General features: G+C 35.8%; 2 protein-coding genes and 1 pseudogene across 2 annotated transcripts; 1 reads left to right on the top strand and 2 right to left on the bottom strand.

Moving 5' to 3' along the window:
* Positions 1-225: 225 nt before the first annotated feature.
* On the bottom strand, positions 226-1,155 carry LOC131808603 (olfactory receptor 4P4-like). Its single transcript, XM_059134802.1, has one exon. The coding sequence runs from the start codon at positions 1,153-1,155 to the stop codon at positions 226-228; it is 930 nt and encodes a 309-aa protein (XP_058990785.1).
* A 12,735-nt stretch (positions 1,156-13,890) lies between these two features.
* LOC131822583 (olfactory receptor 4C46-like) lies at positions 13,891-14,820 on the top strand. Its single transcript, XM_059158873.1, has one exon. It carries the CDS (start codon positions 13,891-13,893, stop codon positions 14,818-14,820), a length of 930 nt encoding a protein of 309 aa, XP_059014856.1.
* Positions 14,821-18,604: 3,784 nt separating this feature from the next.
* Positions 18,605-19,552, bottom strand: LOC131808552 (olfactory receptor 4P4-like; annotated as a pseudogene).
* Positions 19,553-19,778: the final 226 nt, after the last annotated feature.

Raw genomic sequence — 19,778 nt, 5'->3', positions numbered from 1 at the left:
CATCTCAAATAATAAATGCGCTAGGAACACAGGGTGAGAAGTAAAACAAATATCATCTTTACCTGAATTTTTTTTAAAGATTTTATTTATTTATTTGACATAGAAAAACCAGGGGGGGGGGTGGCAGAAGGAGAAGCAGGTTCCCTGCTAGTTAGAAAGCCCTATGCAGAGCTTGGTCCCATGATCCTGATCATGACTTGAGCCACATGAACCACCAAGGTGTCCCTACCAGAATTTTGAATGTATCATTTTAGACCACACCTTCCCCATGGCAATTCTCATCTCCATGTTTCTCAGGGTGTAGATGAGAGGATTCAGCATGGGAGCAATCACAGTATAAAACACAGAGACTTCCTTATCCTTGTTCTCACTCCCAGCAGGTAGAACATAAATATAGATACAAGGCACAAAGAATAAGATGACAACCATTACATGAGAGCTGCAGGTTGAAAGAGCTTTGCGTCTCCCTACAGAAGAGTATGTCCTAAGATTGTATAATATGAGAATGTAAGAAGCCACCAGGACAAGAAAGACAGCAACCACCACCATTCCTGAGTTTGCAATCATTAAGATATTAACAACATGAATGTCTTTGCACACCAGTTTTAAGAGAGGCTTCACATCACATATGTAGTGATCGATCTGATTAGGACCACAAAAAGGTAAATGGAGTATAACCAGCAGTAGAGCGACAGAGTGCCAAAACCCCACACCCCAGGCCATGAAGACCAACATGTTACACCTCCGCCGGTTCATGAGGACCATGTAGTGCAGGGGCTTGACAATGGCAACATAGCGGTCTAAAGCCATGGACACCAAGATGAATATCTCCACACCCGCCAGCAAGTGGGCAGTGAAGAGCTGGGTCATACAGTTGTTATAGGAAATGTTTTTTCTTGCTGTGACCAAGTCCCTGATTAGCCTGGGGACCACCGTGGAGGTGTAGCCGAGATCCATGAGGGAAAGGTGACAGAGAAAATAGTACATTGGTTGTTCGATTAGATGGCTGCAGGTGATCGTGAGTAAGATGAGAAAATTTCCCATTAAGATTACCAAATAACAAAGCAGGAAGAAGAAAAAGAACAGTAGCTCCATTTGCTTATTTCCCCACAGACCCATGAAGAGAAATTCTGTGACATTGTTCTGATTTTCCATGTGGTTGAGGTGATTCCAGAGACATAATAGAAACTTAATTTATCTGAAATAACACAGAACATATGACATCTACAATAGCCTTTTAAAATTTTGTAATATTTATAAATTGACAAAATATTTATAAATTGACAAATATGTAGATTTCTTGCTGATTTTTTTCACTTACCTAATATACTCTAGCTCCATCCACATTGTTACAAATGGCAAGATTTCATTATTTTTTTAAAGATGTTATTTATTTATTTGACAGGCAGAGATCACAATTAGGCAGAGAGGCAGGCAGAGAGAGAGAGAGGAGGAAGCAGACTCCCTGCTGAGCACAGAGCCAGATGCGGGACTCGATTCCAGGATCCTGGGATCATGACCTGAGCTGAAAGCAGAGGCTTTAACCCACTGAGCCTCCCAAGTGCCCCAAGAGTTCATTATTTTTAATGACTAATAATCCACTGTACATACACACCACATCTTCTTTATCTATTCACCAGTTAATGGACATTTTGGAATTTACATATAATATCCCAATCACACAAAATTTTCCATATATCCAGGATAACTAAAGATATATTCTTGAAATAAAGACAAAATCAAGGCTCTGGATCATAGCAGAAATTGGTTGATAATTAGTTGATAAAAGTTTCAGTGAGTCTTCTTTTTGACAGGTTTGGTGAAGAGTCAGAACATGGAGAGGCAGGGAAAAAGGAACTGGGACACAATCTGGAATCTGAATATAAGTTCCCCAGTCTGTTATAGAAGTTTATTATTATATACAAGCTTTCCCTTTTTTCTAATCATTGTAAAGACACATTTTGAGGTTGCTGTTTAAAATGCTAGAATCACTGTAGAGAGCTAGTTATCTTCTATTGAAATATTGAAGAACCCAAGGCAATAAAAGAATGTGCTGCATATTTAACTATGCAGTTAAGCAGCATAGCCACTAAGATGCAATAGAACTTGGATCAGAGAGTGACTATGTTGAGCCATCACCTTTTACCTATAACCAAATGTCTGCCACATCAGACATAATTTGCCTAAAAGTCTTAAAGTCAATGAATTATTTTAATGGTGCCACTGAAGGAACAGTATGATGTAATGGACAGATTTCTAGTCTAATGATCATGAAGGTGAGCGTCCAAGTTCCTATGTCTTGTTACCTTTCTCTTGCTAGTATGGAGCAATTCATTCTCCCTGATCCTCTTTCTTCAGCTGGTATTGGAACCAATCATACTGGATCTGTCTGTCCTGTTTCCAGGGCAAAATAAATAAAGTTCATTTAGGGATATGATATATAGACGCTTATGATTCTGATAGGATTAAGTCTGAAGAAGAGTGCTCCCCAAAATGGAAAGCAACAAGTTGTTGTATAAGAAGATAGTTATCAATACTTCCATCAGTTCATTGGATTTACCTGTGGATTTTATATTCTTCCACAATGGGATTAGTTGAAGAACTCATGTTAGACATACATTGAATGCAAAGAAAAAAAAATGATGTTAGTATAAATTTGTTCTGGGTTAATAAAACAAAGCTTAGCAATATATTTATTTATGTTTAAGTTGAGAGTATTGAAACAGTCCTTGTTTATGTGTCAGGTTGTGATCAGTTAAAGGATATATATGGACTTACAGAGAATTTTTCATAAAATTGTAGAACCAAACTGTAACAAGTTCAAATCTTGGTTAAGACTCAACGTCTCTCAACATTTGATCTGATATTGCTCAGTTTTCAGTAACTGAACATTAGTTGGGAAAACATATACTCATATAGAAAAAAAAAAATTCTATAAAGCAGCAAAGCAGTGACCATAGAATTCTCTGGGAATGTTGCCTTATGCATAAATATCCTCTGTTCACATTTGAATCATTTCCTTTTTGGTCATTATTTAATTCATTAAATAAAAATCCTGGTTCTCTTCTCTGTCTCTCTCTCTCTCCCTCTTTCTCACTCTCTCACACAAACACACAGACACACCGTATATATGTATGAACAGGGTTTTTGGAGTAAATTTAGAGTCCACCTTTTTACATACGTTTTTATTTAAAGAATTTTTCTCAAGAACAGCTCTTTAGATTTTAAATCACTTGAGAAAAATGTATGAGGAATTCTTTGCATACACACGTTAACTACAGGTTAAAAGGAAAAGAAGTTTCATTAGCTTATTTGGAAGTGGAAATTATGACTGAGGACCTGAGAATCTATGGATAGTGTAAAAATCCATCAAGGACAATTTGACATGATTTTTCTGTCTTTTAAAAATATTCATTCATTCATTCATTCATTTATTTATTTTAGAGAAAGGGAGAGAGAGAGAACAAGCAAGCAGAGGCAGGTTAAGGGACAGAGGGAAAAGAGAAAGAGAATCTCAATCAGACTCCATACTGAATGCAGAGCCTGCCCTGGGCTTGATTTCAAGACCCTGAGATTGTGAGCTGCATGGAAAGTAAGAGTCAGATCCTCCTGAACTGACTGAGCCACCCAGATGCCCTGATTCTTCTGGCTTTTTAAAACTATTTATTACATCCAGGGCACTGGGTGGCTCAGTCCTTAAGCATCTGCCTTTGGCTCAGATCATGATCCCAGATTACTGGGATTGAGCCCCACACTGGGCTTCCTGCTCAGCGGGAAGCCTGCTCCTCCCTCTCCCACTCCCCCTGCTTGTGATCCCTCTCTCACTGTGTTCCTCTCTGTTAAATAAATAAAATTAACTTTATCACATCTATAATAAAGAAAAATGTGATATTGAAATTTATGGGCTCAATTATGTGACACATTTATAGTTAAATATTTAAAACCAGAATGGTAAATAATAATATATTCTAGGCACTTTAGTAACCTCTTTTCATTTACCAACTATTTTGTCTACACTATGACCTGATGAGGTATATTGTTGTACTATTGCCCCTGTTTTGCAAATAAGGAAATTTAAACCCAAGGTTGCACAAGTATGAGGGGGCAGTTTGTATCTAAACCTTTTCAATGTGATTTGGAAGCTCATACTTTATTGATTTTGCTTAAATACCCTCTCATAAATAAAAACTTTAAACCTTCCCTTTACCCTTAAATTATCAAGATTTTATCGTGAATATCCTGAATGACCTTTCTATAAAATAACCAACAAGAAAATTTATTCCAGAAGAATTTAAACTTAAAAATAAGGATGCAATAAGTTCCATTTTTTTAATAAGTTCGAATTTCTATGTAAAATAAATTGTTAAATATCCTAGTTATTTCTTCCCAATTTAAACATACATATTTATGTATATATACATACATTAATATATAAACATACATTACATTATACACATGTACACATACATACATAGTAATCAGGATGTTCACTTCTGTGAGATTTTAAACCTCTTTGGAATGTCAGGGTGATCCTCAGGCTGTGTTGTTGTTATTTTAAATTCTGTGCCTGTGCTATAAAATAGCAAACACATGTGGAATGTCCCTGACGCTCCTGTGAATCTTCCATACAAAAGAAGCTTTCAGGAAAGTGTTACTGGGAATACCTTGAATTAAAAGCACAAGAAGGACCTGAGGGAAAATCTCCCACAGGCATTTTAGAGTGGCCAGGGCATATGTGGTTAAAATTTGAAAAATAAAGCCCACATTTTTATAAGGTCATATAGATGGGCTTGAGGATTTTGTCATTTACCTCATGAGAGTTATTAGTGAGTGATTCAATACTTCTGCAGTGTTATAGCCCTGATGTAATATTATGGATATATATACATATTTTTCTCTGAAGTTGCCGTCCATTTCATTTCTGTAAGTCTATCAACCTCTTACAAATTTTTTTTTCTTTCGGTGTACCAAGATTGATTGTTTATGCACCACACCCAGTGCTCCATGCAATACATGCCCTCCTTAATACCCACAACCAGGCTATTCCATCTCCCACCCCCCTCCCTTTCTCCCTCTCTCCTCTTCAAGAATACTTTCCTTGAAGACTGAAGTCTCTGCTGTTGATCATAATACATAATATATATTTAACAAATCTTGAATTATTTATCAATCCAATTATAACTTTTTTGTGCTACTGGATATTAATATGTTTGGGCACTTGTTAGAATTTGGAAATGCCACAGTGCATAATCATCCCCCCCCCCGCTTTTTTTTGTTGTTTGTTTTTATCTTCCTTTGCTTTATCTCCCTCTCCTTGAGTGAGAGAGAAATAGAGTGTCAGTAGAACCTCATGGGGACAGGTTGAGTAAATCATAGCCCTTAGTACATCGCAGGTGATCCTCCTGGGTTCACGCCAGGTCCATCTAGGGTTTTATTTTAATACATATTTTTCCTTTCTGCATTGCTCATCTCCACTTCTGCTTGCCCCTTCTCTGCACCCACCATACTCTAACACACTCAACTTCACTAGCCTGGGATGTTGCACACTCCTTGGTTTCTTCTATAGCTGTCCATATCATGAAAGTAAATTCTTCCAATACTGCCCTTAAATTATAGCATTTGTCTTTTCCTTTCTGCATAACCCATACTCATATGCGCACTCAGTAATACAGCCTCAGAATGCATGAAACAAAATTAGGTAAATCCATATGAAAAAAAATATGAATCCATCTTCACAGGAGAAAATTGCAATACTCCTTTTTTTGAATTATTGATGAGCAAAGCAAACGTTATGTCAGGAGAACAGAAAAGATCTGAAAAATGCAACTTAAAGTATTGTAGACACATAAAATTATACATCTAACAAGAATATACATTTTATAGATGATAGAAGATAGATAGATAGATAGATAGATAGATAGATAGGATATTTACACAATTAAGCATCAGGTCATAAAAAGAAGAAGCCTCAATGTACTTTGAAGAGACATTACACCAAAGTCTGAACACAACTTAAGGTAGACCTAGATCTATGTTATTATTATTTTTTGTACAAATTGTTTAAAGATGTCTCTGTCAAATAGCTAGCTAACCTGTAAGCTAATAGAAGAGTTCTTTAACCACACAGAATATGGATTTTAGAAAAATAATTTAGAAAAATCACTAAACATATAAAGAACAACAATCCACAAAATATTTCCAACTTAAAATCAGAATAACACCAGGATGTTCCCTCTCATTACTAATAGCAAACAGTTTACTAAAGGTTTCTACTAGAGAAATTAGATTAAAAAGTAAATGAAAGCATCCAATTGAGGAAGAAAGAAGTAAAACTATCTCTATAACTAAACACATGATTTCATATATATAAAATCCTAAAATTCCACCAAAAAATTAGAGCTAATAAATGAATTCAATAAATTTGCAAGATAAAACTATCAACGTACAGATATCACTTGCACTTCTATACACTAAGAACAAACTACTGAAAGACATTTTAAGAAAATGATCCTATTTACAATAGCTGAAAAATCAACAAAATATTGAAGAATAGATTTAACCTAGAACGTGAAAGCTTTTAGACTGGATACCATAAGATATATTAGAAAAAGATAAAATAATACACAAATAAGTGAAAAAAATTCCATGCTCAGGGAATTAGAAAGATAAATATTGTGAAAATGTTCACACAACCTAATGCAATCTATAGATTCAATGCACTCCTGATCAGAATTTCAATGGCCTTTTTCACAGGTAGAGAAAGAATTATCCGTATTCTCTTTGGACTCACAAAAATACCCTGAAAAACCAAAGGAATCCAGAGAAACAAGAGTAAAGCTTAAAGCATCCCACTACCTGATTTCAAGCTGTATTACAAAGCTGTAATAATCAAAACAGTATGATATTGGCATGAAAACAGGCACATAGAAAAATGGCACAGAATAAAGAATCCAGACATAGACATACGCATATACAGTGAACTGATTTTTGACAAGAGTACCAAAACACACAGTACAGAAAGAACAGTAAATTCAATACATGGCTTTGAGAAAACTGGATATCCATATGAAAAAGAATAAAATAGGACACCTCTCTCACACTAATCACGACACTGTTGGTTGGAATGTAAAATGGCATAGCCTTTATGGAAAACAATATGGTGATAATTCAAAGCCTTAAAAAAATGATCTACTTTATATATGATTTAGCAGTCCTACTTCTGGGTATATTTGAAAGACTTTATTCAGCATCTTGGGGGTGCCTGGCTGGCTCAGTCCATAGACCATACAGCTCTCGATCTTAGGACCTGAGGCTCAAGTCCCATGTTGGGTGTGGAGTTTACCTGAACAAAGTAAACAAATAAACCAATATCTTAAAGAGATATCTACACGCCAACATTTATGCTAACATTATTTACAGTATCCAAGCTATGGGGGAAAATATAAATGTCCTTCAATAGATGAATGAAGAATATAATAATATTCAGCCGTTAAAAAAAAAAAAAAAAGGAAACCCTGCCATTTTGAAAGACATGGTGAATCTGGAAAGCATTATACTAAGTAAAATAAGCCAGAAAAAGAAAGGAGATGGAGAGAAGTGAACTGGGGGAAACTGCAGGGGCGATGAACCATGAGAGACTGTGGACTCTGAGAAGCAAACTGAGCGTTTTGGAGGGGAGGGTGGGTGAGAGATTGGGTGACCTGGTGGTGAGTTTTATGGAGGGCACATACTGCATGGAGCACTGGGGGTGATGCATAAACAATGAATTCTGGAACGCTGAAAAGAAATTAAAAAAATAAATTAAAAAATGGAAAAAAAGAGACAAATACTATGATACCACTTGTATGTAAAATCTCAGAGGAATAAAGAGAGCAGTTAGAGAACTTATTCTAGGAGAACCTGGGTGGCTCAGTGGCTTAAAGCCTCAGCCTTTAGCTCAGGTCATGATCCCAGGGTCCTGGGATTGAGCCTGCATCAGGCTCTCTGTTCAGCAAGGATCCGGCTTCCTCCTCTTCTCTCTGCCTGCCTCTCTGCCTCCTTGTGATCTCTGTTTGTCCAATAAATAAATAAAATCTTTAAAAAAAAAGGGAGAGAGAACTTATTCTAGCTAAACTATGTGTATATTTATATATATAAAATATCACATAAACTACACTGTGTTGTATTTCTATAAGGATAAATATATAGATCATTGAAAAAATAGAATATCCATAAATAGACCTAAATGTGAGTGTTTTTTTTTGTTTTTTGTTTTTTGTTTTTTTTTTAAATGTCAAGATAATACACTGGGAGAAAGAATAGATGTTTTTTCAACTAACTATGTTGGGTCAATTGGATACCCATATGAAAAAAAAAAAATGAACATGGACTACTACCTCACACCATACACAAAAATTAAGTCAAAATGAAGCAGAGACATAGATTTTAAAGCTAAACCTATAGAAATAATAGAAAGATTATTTTTATTAAATATTGCACAATTAGCCAAAACTATAAGAAAAACTGAAAATTGAAACTTGTTAATATTTTAAGTCTTTTGTTCATTGGATGTCATTAAAAAAAAACAATTCATAGACTAGGAAAAAAATACAGCATATGCACTTATGTATAAATATTTTATATTATATGCAATTATGTATTTAAATTATATATAAATATATGGTTTATATTTATTTGTTTTTATTTATTTTTTAATGTGTAAAACATCTATATGACCAAAATACCTATATCTAGAATATATAAAAAGCACTTATAGTTAAGTAATAAGAAACCCAGAATTACTATTTTTATACTCTACAAAGGACTTGAAAAGAAATTCTCAAAGTAAAGTACAAATGCTGGATCATAGGGTAGTTTTATTTTTAACTTTTTGAGGAATGTGTAATGTTTTCTACAGCAGCTGCAAACTTCACATTCCCACCAATGGTACAAGAGTGTTCCCTTTCCTCCAATCCTCACCAATATCTGTTGTTTCTTCCATTTTTGATGTTAGTTATTCTGGCAAGTATGAAGTGATATTTCACTGTAGTTTTGATTTGTGTTTCCTGATGATCAATGATGTTGAGCATCTTTTCCTGTGTCTCTCAGCCATCTGTATATCTACTTTGGAAATATGTGTATTCAATTCTTCTGCCCGTTTTTAATTGGATCATTTGTTTGTTGGGTGTTGAGTTTGATAATCATTCATATATATATATATATATATATATATATATATATATATATATATATTGCTACCCAACAATCCAGAAATTGCACTCATAGGTATCTCCTCAAAGAATAGAAAAACACTAATTCAAAGTAATACATGCATCCCTGATTATAGAAGCATCATTTACAATAGCTAAATTATGGAAACAACCCAAATATCTATCATCTGATGAATGGATAAAGAATAGGTGATGGAAAAAAAAAAAAAGAAAGAAAAGAATAGGTGATGATATGTGATGGCATATTATTTAGCCATCAAAAAGAATGAAGTCTTGCCATTTGCAATGACATGGATGGAGCTGGAGAGTATTATGCTAAGTGAAACAAGTCAGCCAGAGAAAGACAAATAACATATGATTTCATTCATATTTGGATTTAAGAAATAAAGCAAACCAGTATGGAGGGATAGTGGAGAGAGAGATAGAGAGGCAAAGCAAGAAACAGACTCTTTTAAGTCTAGAGAACAAAGTGATGGTTACTATAAGGGAGGGGGGTAGGGGATGAGTTAAGAAACTGGTGGAGATTAAGGAGAGCACTTGTGATGAACACTAGGCATTGTATCAAGTTGTTGAATCACTATTTTGTACACATGAAAATAATATTAGCCTGTATGGAAACTAACTGGAATTTAAATGAAGACATTTATATATAATATATATTATATATCCAATAATAACATTAAAAAGTGTGCAACATCACTAGTCATCAGGAAAAGCAAATTAAAACCACAATACTATATTACCACATAACTCCTTGGGTGTCTAAAAGAAAAATGAGTAACGATATCAGGTGACAAGAATGTGGAACAATTTTTCTGGTTAAAATTACAACTTCCTGCTTGTGTTTTGATGTCTTGCCACAATTTTAATGTTACCTAGTATTTCTTACTGACCAGATCATGAATTCCAGAGATTATTAATTGAGATCCTATTAGAGTTTCTATTTACTTTTCTATCTTTCTAGTGAATGTGTAAAATAGCTTTTGGAGTAAAGAATATTAATGGCTACCTTTCCATTTTTCATGCCCTCACTGGTCAAACTCAGATGCAAAAGTTTTAATATTGTTAAGGAAGCAGTTCTCTGTGGATCTGGAGTCAACAGGTTAAGTATACCACAGTCCCCACAATGAAATTATGCCTTTTTTCTATTTACATGACATTAAGCTTTCAAAGAAATCAAAGTTCCTGGGACATCTGTGTGGCTCAGTCAGTTAAGTTTCTGCCTTTGGCTCAGATCACGATCCCAGGGTCCTGGGATTGAACACGGCCTTATGCTCCCTGTTGAGCACTGTCAGTCTTCTGCTTTTTTCCTTTCCTGCTCTCCCTGCTTGCGCACTCTGTCAAGTAAATAAATAAAATATTTACTTGCACTCTGCCAAGTAAATAAATAAATAAAGTATTTCAAAAAAGGAAAGAAGAGGAACCAAATTCCCCAAAGAGAAATTTTGTTTGGGTTCCAAGTACAGGGAATGTAATTCCCTATTTGAAACTGCATGTTTCTCAAACACGTCTCTTCAGCACACCTGTTTTTAAGAAAAAGCCTTTCCATCAGAAGAGATAATTAATTCCAGAGGGAGAAAGCAATAGTTGTAACCCAAGGTCCTTGAACCTTTCTAGAAACCTCTTTAAATATCCATGCAGTGCCAGATGAAGGTGTTGTGGGGGGTTCACCTTTCCAGAGCAAGATTCATTATGGTAGGAATGGCCCATTTGAAAGTGTTGCCTCCATATTTCTTGCCTCTTGACTATGGGGCCAGAGCCATCTGGTGATCATTTCTCCACAGATTGTCAGAAGAATCCATTCTCAATTCAAATCTCAGTTTTTCTGAGTAGAATTTTGAGGCTTTAGGCTAGGAGGAATGTTTTAGACTAATAGAAACTACTTTCTCAAGAACTGTTGATTGGTTATCAAATTACCTAAATAGTCCATGTCTGAGTGTGTCATATATTTCATATTAAAAGACCCCTATCCAAGAAGGCATCAGTCTGAGGATGGAATTATTTCTGAAAGCCATTAAGTATCATTAAGATCATCTAAGTCTATAAGGTAAGTTTTTCATTAGTGTTGAATCATCTTAAATTAGATTGATCCTTTCTATATGTAGTAATCATTATGTTCAAAGCTTGTCAAATATAAAAATATTTTATCCTCACACTAACTATCCAATGGATACTTGGCAAATGTCATTAACCTAATTTGGCAAATGTAAGCTTTGAGGCTCATAGAGATTATTTAATTTGTAGGACACAGCTCTCTGAAACCAGGTGCTTTTCTTTTTGCCATGAGACACCTCCTTTCCCATTCAAGACTAATCATAAGCATGAAAATCAAATGTAAATACACTACACACACACACACACACACAGAGCTAGAGAGAGAATACAAAAATATGAGTAATAAATGGCATAAATCACAGTCATTTAGTCCATGCACGACCATGAAGACTCCTTCCTGAGGTTAACTGTTATGGATAATGTGAGTCTCTGTGGCTTCTTGAGAAGTAAAATTGGAGATGAACCTTTGTGAGCTGATTGCATGGTTAAAGGTTTATGCATACATTACTCAAAATACCAATTATTCAAATCTCCTAGTGGCATACACAGTCACAAAAATAAGTAAAAATTCTTATGTGCCCCCCTTAATGTGGTGGGCATGTGTATATGTTTCTTCAATCAATTCTTGTGACACCTAGGATACGGATATGATCATTTTCAAATCATAGATGAAGAAACAAGGATGTACATTGTCTAGAAATATACCTTGAATAAAGGAAGTTGCAAGTGTAAAAGGCAATGTTCTAGTCTAGTCTTTCTAAAGTTCAAACCAATACAGTGCACTCAACCACTCTTGTAGTCACTTCCAAGGTGTGCAGAAAAATTTGGGGACCTATGCTTGTAAGGGGATTGAAAAGGGAGCTAATGGGTCTGCACAAAAGGCTAAAGTAAGAGTGCTCCTCAATGAAAGTAGCGCCACATTTTTTATTAATATTTAAGGATTCCAATGTGTATATGTGTGTGTTTTGATGAAACTGTTTCATATATATTTGCCTCCAAAATGTCATGAAAGTCATTATAATTATTATGGCCTTCTGAAAAAGGAGATTACTACTTCAGGATTGTTTAATGGAACATGACAAGGTAGGGTAGAGATTAAAAATTTGGAGAAAAAAAAATAGCAAGTATAATTTGATCTAACCTTGGCTCTACTCTTTACTATCTGCTGGATCTAGCCAGGATCCTTCATTCTTCCCTAAGTTTGCATCTTCTACTATGTAAAAGAAGTATAAAAATAGTGGTAATCATCTTAGAGGTTTGTAGTGAGGATTAAAGAATTACATTTCTGCAAAAACAGAGTCTGGTAAGTTGATATTGTGTTTATTATTCTTATTATTTCCATCAGTTCTGCAATTGTTTCTTCATTTGCAAAATTGGTGGTGCAATACTAAGCATTCAGGTTACTACCATGCCATCCATGCACATAGCAATCACTTGTTAGAAGTATATATTTATTAGCTAGTATATTGTTCCTGGAGGGTTTTTTTTTTTTTTTAATTTAAACTTTTTATCTAACATATAGTACATCATAAGTTTTAGATGTAGTGTTTAATAATTCAACAGTTGTATATAACATACAGTGTTCATCACATCACTTGCCCTCCTAAATGCCCATCACCCAGCTACCCCATTCCCCTTCAGCAACCCTCAGCTTGTTTCCAAGAGTTAAAAGTCCTGGGGTGCCTGTGTAGCTCAGTGGGTTAAGCCTCTGCCTTTGGCTCAGGTCATGATCTCAGGGTCCTGGGTTTGAGCCCCACATCAGGATCTCCACTGAGCACAGAGTCTGCTTCCCCCCCACCTCTGTCTGCCTCTCTGCCTACTTGTGATCTCTCTCTTTGTCAAATAAACAAAAAAAGTTTAAAAAAAAAGTCTTTCATGGTTTTGCCTCCCTCTATGATTTCTTCCCATTTAGTTTTCCTGGCCTTCACTTATGATCTGATGCACTATTTTTTGTATTCCACAAATGAGTGAACAGCACGATATTGTCTTCCTCTGACTGACTCATTTCACTAAGCCTATACCCTCCAGTTCCTGGGTTTTTACCCAGTTACAACCAATTTTTTTATGGTAGGTCCTGTAGCCTTTTATTATATTCCCATAAGAAATATGCTATTACAATTTTTGTCAACTCTTTAAATAGTCTGATAATGGGCTTTCTGTTTCTGGCTTACATCCCCTTACTGGAGCTCAGCTGAGTTTATCCAAGATACACAAATATTGCTACCAAAGTTTTATCCAACTGGCACCCTTCCTCCAACTTCTGTTCATCCTTCCACTAATATTGTCAATTCTAAGGATAAAAGAAAAAATCCTGGCTTTGTATTTATAGCTCTTGGTTATCTCAGATGAAGTATGCTCAGATGATCTTCAAGAAAAAATTCTGGCTTTGTAGTTATAGCCTTGACTACAACAACATAGTCTCTTGGTTATCTCAGATGATGAAGTATGTACAGATGATCTTCAGAACTTGAGCTTACTTTATATGTCAAAAAACAGCATGAGAATTCATGACTCAATGAAATTTAGGCATTTATTATTTACTAGGTAATAAGCTTAATATAGTCAAGGTTACATTAATAAAAATTGATTTCTTTTCAGGTAACATAATTAATCATAAAATGAAATTATGGAGAATAGGAACAATGTGACAGAGTTTGTTCTACTGGGGCTCACAGAGAATCCAAAGATGCAGAAAATCGTATTTACTGTGTTTTTGGTCATCTACATCATCTCTGTGGTAGGAAATGTGCTCACTGTAGTCACTATCACTGCCAGCCCATTATCAGGGTCCCCCATGTACTTTTTTCTGGCCTATCTCTCCTTCATTGATGCCTGCTATTCTTCTGTAAATACCCCTACACTGATCATAGAATCGCTCCGTGAAAAGAAGACCATCCCATTCAATGCATGTATTATCCAAATATTTGGGGAGCATTTCTTTGGAGGTGCTGATGTGATCCTGCTTACTGTGATGGCCTATGACCGCTATGTGGCCATCTGCAAGCCATTGCACTACATGACCATCATGAATCGGCAGGTGTGCAGCCTTCTAATGGGAGTGGTATGGGTGGGAGGCTTCCTACATGCAACCATACAAATCCTCTTTATCATCCCATTACCATTCTGTGGCCCTAATATCATAGATCATTTTATATGTGATCTTAACCCTTTGCTCAATCTTGCCTGCACTGATACCCACACTCTAGGGTTCTTTGTTGCTGCCAACAGTGGTTTCATCTGTGTCTTAAACTTCCTCCTCTTGATGGTCTCCTATGTGGTCATTCTGCGTTCCCTAAAGAACCACAGCTTGGAGGCAAGGCGCAAAGCCCTCTCCACCTGTGTCTCCCACATCACAGTGGTTGTCCTATTCTTTGTGCCCTGCATATTTGTGTACATGAGACCTGCAGCTACTTTATCTATTGATAAAGCAGTTGCTGTGTTCTATACTACAATAACACCCATGTTAAATCCTTTAATCTATACCTTGAGAAATGATCAGATGAAAGATGCCATTAGAAAATTGTGTAGTAAGAAAGCTATTTCAGATGCCAAATAATGTGCCTGGAGATCTACATTGATTCAACTCAAGCAAAGGTCAAAAGGACATTTTGGATGTCCTTTTTGCAAAGAGCACCTATAAAATGAAAAAAAAAAAGTGAATGATATGAATCCTAGACTTTGCATTAAAAAGTACAAAGTGGGCACAAGAAAAGGAAAAATAACCCTAAGCCAGGATCACTCTTTGAATATTTGGACAATTCTATCAAACTGAGGTTTAGTTTTACTAGCTTCATTCATGTATATGGATTCATATGCTTTCATCCTAATTTAATAATTAAAAATATATTGGTATTAAGCAGCAATCTATATAACAAATCAAAAAGGGTGGCGTTATCCCCATTTTATAGGAGAGGAAGTAGAAAGAGGAAAGTCTCAAAATAAGAACACCAAAGAGTCAATAATCTGAATCTACCTGATTTCTCAGTCCATGTCCTTTAATGCTATGATGCAATGCAAGGCAATGGTGATAGAAAAATGATTTTAATAGTTACCATATATTGAATTGGGGATAGTGCCTCATACTCCATATTACATGTAATATATATTATAATATATATGTATTATAATGTTATATATATAGCATGCATATACATGCTATATTATTATATACATGTATATCATAGTGATATATAGTTATATAAAATTATGTGTTATATTTATATTAATTTGTGACTAGAAATAAATTCTAGAGATGTTCCATTAACAACTCTGCTTAATTTTATTTATCATATGTGATGATAACACATCACTGTAATATTGTGTTTTGTAACTACCTTAGGAATAAGAATATTATACCATGTTTCCAAATTTCCTGTAGACCTCAGAATCATTTGATATCGTTCATATCACCCATCTTATGCTGATAAGCCATTAAAAAATGTGATGTTCAAATAAATGATTTTTAAGTATGATAGAAGAATTTATAGTCTTTATGTAAATTTTTGCTCCTTAAAGATTTTGTCTGTAACAAAGAATAGTTTTTACAAGTAGAGCAATGTCTAGTCCATGATAAATGTTGAAAGAAAAATAAAAGTATAAAGGAAGGTAAAAATAAAAATAGTAGAGTGTATAGAAATATTTTCTCATTTTTGTCTGATTCAGACTCTGAGCCTTCTAACTAGATCTCTTCAAGAAACTTCAATTTGTTTTAACTCCTGCTTAAGATGTGTGATGAGAAAGAAATTGAAACTCAGATTCTCAGTTACAAAGCAAATAGCTTAACTTGCTACTCTTCCTGCTTTCAGTAAGATTTCATCATATGATTGGGAACTGTTCATGTAATTTTTCTCTTTTAATTAGTTTAATTTTTGGTAACATTTAATTATGAATAGATATTTTTAAAATATACGTTTCCATCTACATTCAAAACAACTTCAGGATAAATTTATTCTATTTATTCCTTCTGTCCCTCAACAGAAGGAATATCAACAAAAATTTATTTAGCCCAAAGAATATATCAGACACATTAATGGTTGTTTCTCAATGGTAAATAGAGAGGAATTTGGGTCTTGCCTTCAGAGAGCTTCAGATCACCTGAGAGACAACCAGCAGGGTCAGAAAATGACAACACCATATTATAAATGGTAAGGTAGTGGCAGCAAAGGGTTGCTGTGAAAGCATGCTGTGAGGAACACAAAAGAAAGATCCAGAGGTTCAGGAATGGTTCAAATATGAAATGACATACAAAAATGGAACCTGAAACATGAAATCCTGTCCACAGTTTGAATATGTACACATCATTTGGTATAGGAACATTCCTAAGAGAGGGATTACATAACCAAGGTCAGGGGTGAAAATCAGTTTGTAGGAAATCTGGTGAATTCAGTGTGGTTATGGTAGTTAATTCATCTATTCAGTCAACAGTTACTTAATGAACTTTTACCATGTGCTAGACAGTGTGCTAGACAATGAGTTTATAAAGGATAAATGACAGGGTATGGCCCTAGAGAGACAGGAACAGGGAAAATGAAGATCTCATAATCCTATTAAAGCTTAGTGCTAAATAAGTGTTTGCTTCCTCAAAAAGTTAAGAGTAGACCTATCCTACAACCCAGCAATTGCACTACAAGGTATTTACCCCAAAGAAACAGATGTAGTGAAAAGAAAGGGCCCATGCACCCCAATGTTCATAGCAGTAATGTCCACCATAGCCAGATTTGGAGGAACTGGGATGCCTGTCAACAGATGACTGGAAAAATATGTGGTTCGTGTATGTAGTGGAATATTACTCAGCCATCAGTATGGATGAAAGCTACCTTTTGCATAGACATGGATGGAACTGGGGGTTATTATGCTAAGTTAAATAAGTCAATCAGAGAAAGATAGTCATTATATGTTTTCACTCATATGTGAAATACACGGCATACCACAGAGGACCATAGGGTAAGGGAGAGACAACCAGAAGGGAAGAAATCAGAGAGGAAGATAAATCACAAGAGACCCTTGACTCTGGGAAACAAACTGAAGTTGTGGAGAGAGGAGGTTAGATGGCAGGATGGTGTAACAAGGTGATAGGTATTAAGGAGGGCATATGTTGAGATGAGCACTGTGTGTTATGGTGAACTAATGAATCATGGAAACACCACATTAAAAAAAAAATTGTTGTACTATAAGTTAGCTAACTGAATTTAAACAAAAATACCCTCTTGGCAACCTTAAAAATATTTATTTTGAAAGAACAAATAATATAGGATAAAACCTTAAACCATAAGAAAAAACTGAGGGTTGGTGGAGGAGAAGTAGGTGGAAAGATTGGATAATTGGATGATGGGTATTAAGGAAGGCACTTGATATAATGAGCAGTAGGTGCTATAAGCAACCAATGAATCACTGCATTCTATGCCAAAATAATAATACACTGTAAGGGACTGGTTGGCCAGAGAGAGCCATTTTGTTGCAGTGAACTTAGATTGACCCTATGCAGTGAACTTAGATTGACCCTGCCCCTCCCAGAGGAACTTACTTGCAAAGCCTAGATACAAGGGCGAGTCAGGCCAGGTGAAGACATCCAATCAGAAGGGCATACCTATATTTACTGAGGGGAGTTTAAATCCCATTGGCCACCTGTGTGGGGGCAGGGCTCAACCACCCCTATAAAGGTTAGTCTGCAAGGCTGAAGCTGGGGAGGAGTAGGAGAGTCGTCAGAGCCGGGAGAGCTGTCAGAGCTGTCAGAGCCATCAGAGCGGTTATAAGAGCCTTCAGAGCCATCAGAGCTCTTGTAAGAGCTGTAAGAGCCATCAGAGCTGTCAGAGCTTTTGTAAGACCCGTCAGAGCCCTCAGAGCTCTTGTAAGAGCTGTCAGAGCTGTCAGGGCTCTTGTCAGAGCTATAAGAGGTATGAGAGCTGCCAGTGGCCCCGTCGCCCCGAGCCGTGGCATCAGGGAGCAGACTCGCCGGAGGAGCCCACTGAGGCACCCTGGTGCCCCTAAAATCATAGACTTTAACAACTCCTTTGCTATAGAGAATATTTCCTCATGTGGTCTAGCCAACATACCTGAATTTTTAATACAAAATTATTAAAATTTTCTTTTTCCATCACAATTCACAGATTATATAACATTGTCTTAACTGTACATATTACCAATATTGTGCCTGTAAGCTTGTCCTTACCATCTCAAAGTCTATAAAACTAACTATGTTTTAAAGTTATTTTTGAATGATTAAATTAATATTTCTTTCTATTTATTATTAAACTCTTAAGTTCCGATTTTTGTCACTCATGAGCTTGATACAAGCTGAACAAGTACACTTTGAAATGGTTTCTTCCCTATCCTATGTAGGTCTAGCTGGCTCCTTGTTTTGTTAAAAAGATGTTGAGCCCTCTTGTTTGACACCAAGTCTTCTCATGGCCTGTTGATCTCTGTATTTCTCAGCATATAGATTAAAGGATTGAACATAGGAAGCAATGATGGTGTAAAACAGAGCAAATATTTTATCTTCAGAGAAAGTGGTTGGAGGTTAAAGTTAGGCAAAGACTGAAGGCCCAAAAATAAAGCTATCACAGTGATATGAGACACACAGGTAGAGAAGGCTTGCATCTTCCTTCAGCTGAGTGATGTCTTAAACTGATTAATATAATAATATAAGAAAAAAACAAAACTGCAAATGTCACTAAGGTAACCAGTCCTGAATTGACAACCATAAGGACACCAGTGATGTAGGTATCGGTGCAGGCCACCTTTAGCAAAGGAAAAATATCACAAAAGTAGTGATTAATCTCATTAGGACCACAGAAGGGCAACCTGATTACCATAAGTAATTGAGGAAAGGAGTGGACATCCCTACCAGCCCATGCAGCCAAGACTAGGAGACGGCACTTTGTCCTGTTCATGATAAGCAGGTAGTGGAGAGGTTTGCAGATGGCAGTGTAGCGATCCAAGGCCATGACTGTAAGGATTAAAACTTCAGTCATTCCAAAGAAGTGCATTGTCAAGACGTGTAACATGCAACTACCATAGGAGATGGTTTTTCTTTCCATTAGCAGGTCAGCAATAAATTTAGGTGCAATGGTAGAGGTGTAGCAGATGTCCATAGAGGATAAGTGGCTGAGGAAGTAGTACATGGGTTGGTGCAAAAGAGGACTGCCTTGAATGGAGACAAGGATCAGAAGGTTTCCTGCCAACAGGACAGCATAACAGAATAAGAAGAGCACAAAGCAAAATATTTGCATGTTCTGGTCATATGAAAGTCCCAAGAGAATGAATTCTGAGACATTCCTCTGGCTCTCCATGTGTTTCAGACTGGCATAGATTGTAAACAGATGGGTTAAATATCTGAAAAGAAAAAAAAAAATAGGAATATGCATAAAAAAATTAGCAGCATGGCAACAATACTATAAATTTTACCAAAAAGCAAATTCATATCATTGAGTACATATTATTTATTCCTGATACCTAGATTTATGCTTTTTTTAAATTTCTCTTATTTTAGAAATCTATTGTAAATTATTCTATAAC

This window comes from Mustela lutreola, chromosome 1 (assembly GCF_030435805.1).
Source record: "Mustela lutreola isolate mMusLut2 chromosome 1, mMusLut2.pri, whole genome shotgun sequence".
Classification (NCBI taxonomy): Eukaryota; Metazoa; Chordata; class Mammalia; order Carnivora; family Mustelidae; genus Mustela; species Mustela lutreola.
Note: the sequence above shows the minus strand (reverse complement) of the source record. Positions and strands in the feature narration are given on the sequence as shown.

Bases quoted from the DNA above. Each gene is read 5' to 3' on its own strand.
- LOC131808603 (XM_059134802.1), bottom strand. From the start codon at position 1,155: ATGGAAAATCAGAACAATGTCACAGAATTTCTCTTCATGGGTCTGTGG.
- LOC131822583 (XM_059158873.1), top strand. From the start codon at position 13,891: ATGGAGAATAGGAACAATGTGACAGAGTTTGTTCTACTGGGGCTCACA.